We start from the raw sequence: 11,915 nt of genomic DNA on the forward strand, positions 1-11,915 counted from the left end.
ATGCAAAGGTGAGTTTGGCAAAGTGTTTAGAAATCATCTCCAGGTAAATGTGCTTCAGGTTCTCTCTGTGCTTTGCTGGACAGCTAGCTGAACGGCTAGCCTTTACTTGTTGCTAACTTGACTTTTTACATCAGGTTTGTAGGGAAGCTTGACTTTTCCAGGTCTCACTGGAATTAAAACGTGCATAAAGTGCCTTAGCTGTAACACAGACTGCACTTCTGTTATTTAAAATGATAATAGAGTCGAGTGAACGACTCCATGCTTTTATTGCTACAGGTTATCGAGATCATGGTGGCAGCAGTCGACTCCACTTCCTCCAGCTCTTCCAGGGTGACCTCACCTAGGGTTGCAAAGCAGCTTGCAGAAGCTGTGGTAGACAGGCTAAAGCATGATTTATGGATGATTATAAGCAGAGGCTCTGGAGACGAGCTTATGTGGAGTCCAATGAAAAACCACAAACTCATAGCTGGATGCACGCTGAATGCTGATTGGTTGGCACGCTGAATGCTGATTGGTCGAAGGGTCAATATATGAAGTGTGGCTGCAGTGAAGAGTTTCCACTCAGCATCACTGAGAGATGTTCTTTAGCCTTTAATGTTATTTTAATAAAGGACCTGAAACACCAACAACATGCACGAGTCTGCACAGCGCGCTGTAGCACCTGCAGATTACGACCTGCAGCCACGCACGCCGCGCTTCTGCGGCCGAGCTTCTCTTCACAGGCTGAGCTCTGCGAGCACAGCTGGAGTTAATGCTGCACACCGGTCGGGGAAATCATTTGCATCATATTTATGTGACAGCAGAGATGAATCAGCCTGTGTGAGTCTGTAAGTTGCTGTCACAGGGCACGGGTTCACGCGGCGTGCAGGAAGTGAAGACCTGAATTTATTTATCCAATGTTTCCGAGCTGTTCTGATGCTCGGTGCAGGCTGTTTAAATGTGCATGAGGTCGGTTCATTGTGCCGTCGCACACATGACAATATCTGATTTGTTGTTTTTTATTGTGTCTGAATAATTTCGCCTGAGCAGACATGAAAATAAAATCAGGGACACGAAGCTCCAAATTGAGACTGTGCAGAAGGAAGCAGACGAATCGCAGCAGGCCGTTAATCCGCAGATCGCCGCCTCGCTCTGTCTCTCCGTCGGGCTGTCGTCCTCTAACTCGCACCAACAGGCCGAACCAATCAGCTGTCACGACAGGAAGCTGCTGTGGTCCGAACACTCACAGAGGCTTTTCTCCGTGACCGCGTTGGACGGGTGTGGAAAGCGTCCTGTCGGTCGCCGTTAGCATTCTGACAGCTGAAGCTGTCGGCACGCACTCCTGCGAGGCGTGCCGGACGTATCGATGACAGACGACCTCTGGAGGTCAGAAGATCTTCATGCGTTTGTGCATCTCTGTCATAAAGCTGACGTCTTTCTTTGTTCTTGTCCTGAACTTCCTGCCCTGAAGACCTGAATCCATATGAGATCCTCGTCACCTCGTAGGAGTCGGGATGCTCTGTGAAACAAATGCAGTGATTTGATCATAAATGATATTTTATTCATAACAGAACATAACAAATGTGGAAACTGTGGAAACAACAGACATCTCTTGGTTTTAGGGGGTGATAAAAATATGAGCTCCTTTAAACATGATGGCAGCGACACGTCTGTAGAAGTAGGACAGGTCCATGTTTGTGTCTAACATCAGTCTGATGGAGGATTCCAGCTGCTCAGCAGTCCTGGCTCTGCTTCGTCCTCTTGCTGCTTTCACGAAGCTCCAGATGTTGTCAGCTGGTCAGAGGTCTGGACTGCAGGCTCCTCTGCTTTAGTCTGAGTTTGGATCTGAGATCAGTTTTAAAGGAGCTTCTCTGTATGATGCAGCAGTAACCTGCACGCTGAGCTGCTCGCAGACGCTGGTTCCTGAGCGCGTGCACTGATGGTTTAATGCAGCGCTGCCGACGGTCGCGCACAGAGACTCCTCCAGGTTCTCTGAGGTGCTGATGGTGACGTGCTGTGGATGTTCACAGATGGTGGATGTCTGCCTCTCTAAGAGGCTCATTTTATACCCGATCATGTGACTGACCTGCTGCCAGATGTTTCTGTTTAGCATCACTTACTTTTCCAGACTTTTGTTGACCCGTCTCCACTTTTACTAACATTGAATTCAAAACGAGCTCATGTTTAGTTGATCGTGAGTGTGATCGGCTTCCTCTCGTGCTTGGATCAGAGCTCAGCTCTCGTCAGACAGATGCAGCTTCAAATGTTGCTGCGACCTTTTCAGAGCGTTTGATGAACAATGACAAACACACCGAATGTGTTTTTGTCATTTCTGAAATGTTAGCATCATTTTTAGTGCTGCTCCAAAGTTTGGGGTCACTGACAAACGTCCTTGTTTTTGAAAGAAAAGCACATTTGCTTTCACTTAAAACCACATTAAATTAATCAGAAATGCTCTGACAATTAGTGATTAATGAAATGATTAAAGATGAACAACAGTAATACCTGCGTAGGCGCAGAACGGCTCTTTTCCAGCAAATGTCACTGCGGAGCTTCAGCAGCACACGTGTGAGGAGACGGGCTGACTGCAGTCACGTGAGCGCCGCCGCAAACACACTCAACGAAGTTTAAAGCAGAGAAAATGTCCCTGACGTGGGTCAGAGTGTGTCAGAGCGCGGCTTCGGCTCAGGCAGGTCAGCGTCCCGATCGATAGATTTCCAGCCGATCAGCTGATCGTGGAGCTCCGACCTCGGCCCCGTCAGCCCAAACACCGACTCGTCATGAAGAAGCAGCTGACTCACCGCGTTACTGTGCTGTGCTTCATCTTCCTTCATTCACGCCAACCTGGCCCCGCCCCTCCCTGAGCCTGGTTCTGCCAGAGCTTTCTTCCTGTTAAAGGGGAGTTTTTCCTTCCCACTGTCGCCAAGTCCTGCCTCACAGGCTCATCTGGTTATTGTAGAGTCTTTATCTTACAGCATAAAGTGCCTTGAAACAGCTGCTGTTGTCATTTTGTGCTGAACAAAACTGAATTGACCTAAAAACCACAACCCTGACCCCGGTCCCGGTCCTGGTCCCGGTCCTGGTCCTGGTCCCGGCCCTGGTCATATGCAATGTGAGTGTATTAACAGCGGTGGCTGTGTGTGCGCGGCCATGTTTCAGGTTTTCCTGCTGCAGTATTAAAAGAGAAAAAGCAGCAAACAGCAAAGCGACGCGTCTGCAGCTTAACAGCAGGACGCTGTTGGTGGGAAGAGCCTCACTGCTGCGACTGAAGCTTCATTACTGAGACTCCCACAGATCGGAGCACATTAGGACCTCGACAGGGGTCGAACGTGAGCCAAAGAGCCGCTCGAGCTCTACAAATAACCCCAAACGCAAAACTGAGCCCATGAAATGAACATGTGTCCTCCGCCTGCACGTCTGCACCGCATCACGTCAGCGTCGGATCAGTTTAACTAAAGTAAAACAGCCTCAAAGCCGCGACGCACGAGCTCATCACATGTCAGCTGACTTACAGGCACAAACTGTACCACACAGATTTCAGCGGCGCACAAAGACTTCAATAACCGCTCAGCTGTGCGTGTCAACAGGTAAATGGTTTTTCATTGACAGACCTGCAGGCAGCAGCGCGATGATGCGCTCGATGTGAGGAGGGCGGAATAATTATGTCAAACCAGAGCTGATGCTTCACTGAGCACACGACATTTATCAGCACATCGAGTCGGAGATGGAAGAACGAGAAGAAAGAGACGTGGCAAGAACAGTTACCTCACGCTCACCTGGACCCTAAAAGTAATCAAATCAAATAAGCATCATCCTGCCCCTTCACCTGCTCGCCATCTCACCAGGTACACCAACACGCGACTGCTCAGTGAAACAACCAGTAAAGCTAGACTGAAGTAAAAATGAAAACTGGCTTACAAAACTACTTAAACTGAAGTAAAAATGTCCAGAAAATGTCTTCAGCTTTTTCTCTACCAAGCAGCTGCAATTCCGTCAATGTCCAGCAGAGGCAGCAGTGAGTCAGCCGCACAGACTCACGTTTACAGTCTGTCCATCCATCTGTTTGCTCCTTTTCAGGGGTGACAGGAGGGGTACACCCTGGACAGGTCGCCAGTCTGTCGTGTTTGTGTACTTTTACTGTGATAGAATAGAATAGAATAGAATAAACCTTTATTATCCCACAGATGAGAAATCTCGGTGTTACAGAGCTCTTACAGCACGGGAAAATAAAGTATAAAAGGAGGACACAGGGTGGTCCTATAAACAGGTAACAATGTAGAGAACATGTATGAAATGTAAACAAACAGGCTGTGAGTAAGACGACCAAAACAATGTTAAGCTGCATCAGAGTCTCGCTCCTTCCTGAAATGAAGTGGACTGTGAAGTGGGGTGCACCCCCGAAACCAAGTGAACAACACGTTCAGCCGTTTATGTCCGTGTTCACAGAAATACCTCAGGACATGATCTATTCATGATGACATCATCACACATCGTCTGTTTAAGCTCACGGGCTCTCGCTGCGCCGACAGGAGGAGAAAAGGTCAGCGGTGCAGACAGAGGAGGTTCTCTCCACAAAGTTTCATCTCCTGTTTACTCTCTGCCTCCCCCCCCCCCCTCCTTTGGTGGCACCCCAGATTTACAGACACTTCCTGTCAGTCACAGCATCAGTGACTTTAATAACGCGGCTCGTGGTTCCGTCTCGTTGTTGACGTTTGTTTCAGGCAACCTTATTTGACAACAGCACGATCAAACTGGAAATTCTGGCCCCATTTGGTCGCCTATGACAACCTTCTGGACACGCCCCTCTGTAAAACTTACAGCTGTTAAATCTGATCATGTGACCGCCTCCTGTCCGCGAGCCTCCGGCTGAGAAACAAAGTGAGTGGGAGGGTGGGAGGAATTTGAAACCGGCTCATTTCACTAAACATCATCATCATCATCAGTCACCCCCCTCCACCCATCACCAAACCCACCCCACCGCCCTGGGCAATGACGTCAGCGGGGCTTTAAAAGAGCCGCCGTGACGGGACAGAAGCAGAAGATCCTCCGAGCCGCAGACAGACACACACGTGACGAAGATGAACTCCTCCTCGCGCCTCCGCTGCCTCCTCCTGCTCCTCGTCTCCCTCACCGCCTCCATCAGCTGCACCTCCGCCGCGCAGAGAGACTCCAAACTCCGCCTGTTGCTGCACCGGACCCCGCTGCTGGGCTCCAAACAGGTCCGACACGCACGCGCACGCGCACACACGCACACATTTCATTTGATTTCAAAAAATCTATTTGAACTTTAATCGGAGTCTAAAAAAGTGGAAAGTGTGAAAATAATTTTCTGTGAAAGTTTTGTAGAAAAATGAAAAACTGCAGGAAAAAGTTTGAATGTGTTAAATGTAATGAATTAAACTGTAAAGGTGGAGGAAACATCAGTGCAGACGAGGCTGAATATTCTCTTTGTGAACAGCCATAAATAAATGTAGCAGATAACCAGGAAACAGCTCCACAAAAGCCTGCAGCTGGTGTAAAAATCACAGCAGTTTGTTCTCTGTGAACGTTGGAGGGCTTCAGCTCTGATTTCAGCTCTGATCACTCCTGTAAAAGAAATCAGAGGCTGAAAACATCATCATCATCATCATCATCACTGAATAAAATCAGACAGGAAAGCAAAAGGATGCAAATAAAAGCTTCAGTCTTTATTAAAAACTCTCTTTTTAACTTCTCTGAGGCTTTAAATGCAGAGAAACGTTTCCCTCCATCACAGAGCTTCAGCTTTAACTACACACATCCTGAACCAGTCTAATACCTGACAAACGAGCTGAAATCACACCTTCTGGGTCTGCGAGGGGTTCTTTTATTTCTTCGTCGTGACCTGCGTGAAGCTCTCCTGACAATGACGAGAGGCAGAGGAAAGGTTTGTTTGGTGGCTGTAAATCAGCCGATGATTCATCTGCTCATCGCTCCTTCGTGGATCCTTTATGGTCGTGTCTGGAAGCCCGAGCGACCGATGAAGACAACGTTACTGCTGCTTGATGTTTCAGACGCTTTCAGCAGCCGCTTGCGTCGTGACTTCAGTCAGAGACGAGGTGAACGTTCTGCAGAAGCTTCTTCTTGCATCACTGAAGGTTTGCAGCAGAGATCGTGCAGGACTGAAACTCTGCTGCACGCGCTCAGCTCGACTGACGTTTTCAGCTCGGCGCCACATCAGCTGCTTCTTCTGCAGCTCGTCTTTGAATGACCTGCTCACACTTTCACCCATAAACATGTGAACACAGCCTCCATCTCTTTACACAGAACGTTCATTTCATCTCAGTGTTATTCGTACAGCACCAGCTCACACTGTAGGCTAAACTCTACAGAACCAGACGACCCGCGGCGACAGTGGGGAGGAAAAACTCCCTTTTAATAGGAAGAAACCAGCAGAGCCAGGCTGGGGGAGGGGCGGCCAACAGGGGGGGTAACGAGGAGAAGAGAGACAAAACTAAAACGTGATGACACACAGCAGGTCGAGATCAGTGCAGACGGTTGGTGTTCAGAGAAGGGCGCGGCGTGCTTTTTGAGTAAAATGGAGGACGTGGTTCCTGTCTGCAGCACCGTGACGCCATGAAGACGCCACGCAGAAAGGAAACATGACGGCGTCTGACATCTGCAGACTCACAAACACTCAGAAACTATCACATAAAACCTCTTTTTCTTTTTTGATGTGCGCAGTTTTCTTCAGCATCCCACAAACTGCTCAGCAGGAAGTGAAGGAGTCACAGCTCACCCTTTCACAATAAAGCTGGAGAGTTTTCAGAGCAGGGTTGCACGCTCTAAACTTAGTTTGTGGTTTTCTGTGTGTTAGCATCTTTTGCTGATTGGCTTTAAGCTCGTGATATCCTGCAGGTCACGGCGATGTGTTTAGAGGAACAACTTTACAGATTACTGTGAAAAGATGTTTTCAAAACACATAAAATCTTTAAGAAAAAAGTCAAAAACATGTTTAAACTTGAATATTTATCCACCAACTGAACTCGTGTTGGTGTTTCAGCGACACGCTCGAACCTCAGAGAGAAATCAGCGAAACATTCAAACACAGAAATGTCAATAACTGTAATTTCACCCAAACAATAAATTGTTTGTTTGTTTGTGAAACAGTAAATACAAATGAATGGAGAATGAAAATATTTTGCTATTAGCATTGAAAACTATACCTTGATCATTTTTCAAAACTAATTATAAAAACAATTCACTTATAATAAAACAAAACCATTTATAAAAATGTCATTATTATTTCATTTAATTCTCCTCAGGAAAGAATTTATAGTAACATATGAAACAAACAACAAACATAAACTCACAAAGAAAAAACTTCTGAACATCAGAAGCTAAATTTATTTAAACTAAATCATCATGATCACGATTTATTCTATAAAATTAGTTTAGTTTTGTCACAGCGTGACCACGTTCAGTCAGTTTGTAATTATACGTTAAACACAAATAACTTCCTGCTTCATTAAATCACAAAATAAATGTTATTTTATTATGTTGTGCAAAAAGTAAAATCTTCACTTTATCAGTTTTGTTTTTACTACTGACTCTGGGTGATGTCACAGACAGGAAATGTCCCTATATGGTCATCTCTGGCACCAAAGCCCCGCCCACCACCTATTTAAAACAAGCAGCTAATAAAGTGTTTTTCAAAGGTGAGGAGTGAGACGGTGGGAGGTAAAGATCAAGCTCCCCTCCTCCCTCCCTCACAGAGTTAAAACAGGAAATTCACTTTAAGCAGCCGACGCTGAGCTTTGTTGAGCTCCTCCCACTCTGAGTTATTCGTGTTTTTTATCTTGACGTGTTTTCAGGACATGTCGCGGTCCTCGCTGGCGGAGCTGCTCCTCTCTGACCTCCTGCAGGTGGAGAACGAGGCTCTGGAAGAGGAGAACTTCCCTCTGGCTGACGGTGAACCCGAAGACATCCGCGTCGACCTGGAGCGCGCGGCCGGCAGCGGCCCGCTGCTCGCCCCCCGAGAGAGGAAAGCCGGCTGCAAGAACTTCTTCTGGAAGACCTTCACATCCTGCTGAGAACATCCTGCTCCTCCTGCTGTACAGAAACAGAAACTGTCGTGATTAGTTTGGATGAAGTGTTTTGATTTTTCTGAGCTGATTCTTTCCGAATGTAAACTTGATGAAACTATTTTTAATTGTTGGTTTGAATAAAATCAGTTTGAGACAAACACTCGACCCGTCTGCTGCTCGGGGGGTAAACACCTTCATCACGATGAAGAACTGCAGATTTTATGAAGCTGATTAATGCTGGTGCCGGGGGGCTGAACAATAAAATAACTTTAATGATGGTTAATAAAGAGAGGAAGGGGCTCCATAGCAACCACGGGGAGGAATATTTAATCAAACTGAGATAACAAATCAGATCATAAGTTTCCATTTTATTGATCCTCAGAGGCTGGACTGAACATCACAGCAGAGAAATCAATAAAAATCACCTGTGCAGATGTTCAGGCCATAAGTATGTGGACACGTGTGCACTGACACGGAGGAGAGGAGGGGGCTGTGGGTTTTCTTCCCCACAGAAATCAATCGCTTCACTCAAAAACGCACATTTCAAAGCCAAACACAATAAAAGCAACATTTGTCCATTTTTTTCCCCCAGTTTTAACTTTTTTTAAATTTTACGGTGTGAAACATTTAAACACAGAATGACCAAATAACAGGACCTCGGGTTTATATCAGCTACATGTTTCAGTTTCCTCCGTTAACGCTCGCACAAAGCTTCTGTTCTTCTTTGTCAAAGACAGATGATCACATCTGTCAACCTCGCCGCAGCCCTGGCGACATGTCCCCGAGCACGCCTGAAAGCGAGGGCGTAGATTTGGTTGTGGCGTTGGTGGGGACGGATGATTCAACCATCGAACGCTGCCCCGTTTCTTATTTTTTCCTTTTTGTTTTTGCTTCTTGATAAAAGGAGAAATATACTTGCCTACATATGTTATTCTACCTGCTTTTAAACCGTTTAAAATTACAATTCAAAGTTTTATATGTGAATTATATAATGTTAAATTACTATTAAACAAATGACTGACTAAGTATTTTAGACTTTAGTTTACTTCAATCATATTCCATATAAATCAGGTATACATGTACATATATATATAAAAAAACTTGATTTTACAGCGTTTATTTATCGGATAAAATAAGTTAAATGTCACCGTTATTATTGTCCGGCCGGAAACAGACCGGGGGTGTCCAAATTCAGAGGCTGCGTCCACCTGAGGACCCGGCCTTTGTGGTCTAAGTGGGCCGGGTCCTCCGAAAGCCGGGTAGACCGGAAATGAGCGACTGTGAGATTGGACGGTCTAGCCTTCAGAATTACGTCACCTGCCGTCTGCTCCTTGCTGTCTAAAATATAACCAGACGCTGGCCTAGATGTTTTCACACAGCAGTTTATTCAGCTGTGTGAGAACCCGGAGGAATCCTCCCGAGGGATTAATAAAGTTTTATTTAATCTAATTTAATCGAATAACTTTAATCTCAGCCAAACCGATTTACTCACCAACAAATAAAACACAACTAAAGCACTGAAAAAGGCCAAACAATAACATGTTTAAGTTATTTGACGTTTACACAGCTACATTCTCGCCTGAAAATGTGTTAAAAGTTTATTTTGCGACCCAGAAAGAGTAATAAGAGTAATCCGGTGGTTCAGTCTGACGTCACTAGCCGTGTCTGGGCCTAAACTCCGCTGCAGGTCCATATATCAAACGATCACTATGGCATTACTGAGAGTTGAAAAACTGTCTAAAGTCTTTCATCTTTAATAAAATGATCAGCGTTCTGCTCTACCAGGTGTAACAACTGAGTTTAACATCCAGGCATCCATGAAAACGGAATTTATGACATTTAACGGAGTTAGAAGTTAGCAGGAAGTTAGCTCGCTAGCTAAATACAATATAGCATGTCCTGATCCTGAACCCCGCAGTCCTGATGACTGCGGGGTTTTGGAAACAAATTCCAACGTACAGCTCTGTTATCACTTCCAACATAAATGAAGACAGAAAACTAAACAGCAGTGACGTTTGTAGGGTTACTGAAGTTTGGCTAGCTGGTATTTAATGATGTGCTACGTGGCCGCTAGCGACACAGCTATGTTAGCATAACATAAACAAGCTAACTTTTTTTCCACTCGATAAAAGTTAACGTGAGTGTTCTCGGTGGTCAGGAACAAATGTAATCTCATGGCAGGATGCTGTAAAAGGACCAAACTTCAGCAGGAGAACAACTGTGATAATCCATCCACAATACGAGGTTAGTCATTCATATACTGCTGCATGGGCTGGACTGTAGTTACATCCTAAGGTTTTAAAAACTGGCCATATATATGGCCTAATTACATTGGCCATATTTGCCACATGAGGTAGGACTCCAGTAGAGACCGTAATTTAACTCTTTCTGCTCCGCTCGCTGAATGAGACGCTGACAGATCGTTTTTTCTTACTATCGGGTTTGTTTTTCTTTACTCGAAGAGATCAAATTATTGGTGGGTGTAATAATGTGAATTATTGTTTGCAAGATGGTTTGTTCCACAATGGATTGTGTTGCTGCACGGACGTTTTAGAGTGATACACAAGTAAGGATCGTTAGGCTGTATGTTGCTGTTGTAAATGGCACAGGACCAATCTGAGTCGCATGACTTGTTAATAAAACTTACTACCCAGTTGGGTAGGAAATAGATATTCTGGAGTCTGTCGTGAATGAGACCAGAATATAGCAGTGGGGACAATTCAGTAATCGCTGGATATTGGTGGGGACACGTCCCTTCCGTCCATGCCAAATCTACGCCCTTGCCTGAAAGTGTGGGCTTGGCTGAGCACAGGAAAGCTAAACGAGGGCCGACAGACAGACTGGTGTGGAAAAGCGTGTCTGCAGTCAGTAACAGAGAAATGAATACAAACATAATCAGAACACGAGCCTCCAAACACAGAGCCAATAAAGCCCGATGTTCTGTGAACCTGGCCCCAAATCTCTCACCTCCAGTTTAATCACAGCAGCTTCTTCAGCGAGCAGCAGCAGGAAGTGTTTTAATTTTCCATTCCAGTTATCTTTACAATCACGGCGTGTCACACCTGAGTACAGGCTATCTAGTGCGAGCAGCTTTCACACTGTTGCTCAGTTATTTCCACACGTTTCACAGCAGAGACGTTGTGTAATTACTGTCTGCTCTAAATGACGCTGGAGGGAGCGAGGATGGAAATTAAACTCGCTGAAAAAAGACTCGACTAAAACTTCACAACTTCAGCCAGACGCTCTCACATCATCACTGTGTCCATGAACGAATCACTGAGATCAGTATGTTTCTGACTACTTCTTCCTTTTACTCCCTACATTTTAAAAACACTCTCGTTACTTTAGGTGTGACGAGTCACAGTGAGGCAGTGCTGCTCGTGTACCAATCACAAGGAGACGTCGCATCAAAGACGTCACAGAGAGTTTACTTTGTCTCGGCCCAACAGCTGACCCTACAGAAGAGGAGCGAGCACGAAGCGAGTAACGTTTTTAAGCGTTTCTGTCAGCTCAACAATCATCAGCAAACACACAAACTGTGTGCGTGCAGTTTGTCTCAGTGTGTTGCAGTGTTGGGGAGTAACGGAATACATGTACCGCCGTTACGTATTTAAAATACAAAATATGAGTAACTGTATTCCGTTACAGTTACCGTTTAAAAAGGTGGTATTTAGAATACAGTTACTTTGTTGAAATAAATGGATTACACGGCGGTACTTCCCTGTTTCATATTGTGGCGGGTCAGGACTGTTTGGGTTTTGTTTGACAGCTACGTTCTGTTGTTCCAGGCGGCAGCGTTACGGTTGCCATGGTTACAGGGTGATGCGCTCTCTCTGCGTGTTTCCTGGGTGAGAGAGCGCCTGTTGTTGTTGTTATGCTAAGCTAACAGGC

At 45.6% G+C, this 11,915-nt stretch overlaps 1 protein-coding gene across 1 annotated transcript; it reads left to right on the forward strand.

Annotated features, from left to right (window-relative positions):
* Nucleotides 1–4,824: 4,824 nt before the first annotated feature.
* On the forward strand, nt 4,825–8,204 carry sst1.1 (somatostatin 1, tandem duplicate 1). The gene is made up of 2 exons (XM_085131376.1): nt 4,825–5,198; nt 7,812–8,204. The coding sequence occupies exons 1-2, from the start codon at nt 5,058–5,060 to the stop codon at nt 8,028–8,030; spliced, it is 360 nt and encodes a 119-aa protein (XP_084987502.1). The 5' UTR covers nt 4,825–5,057; the 3' UTR covers nt 8,031–8,204.
* The last annotated feature ends 3,711 nt before the right edge of the window (nt 8,205–11,915 follow it).

The sequence above is a fragment of the Neolamprologus multifasciatus genome, chromosome 14 (genome assembly GCF_963576455.1).
Source record: "Neolamprologus multifasciatus chromosome 14, fNeoMul1.2, whole genome shotgun sequence".
NCBI lineage: Eukaryota > Metazoa > Chordata > Actinopteri > Cichliformes > Cichlidae > Neolamprologus > Neolamprologus multifasciatus.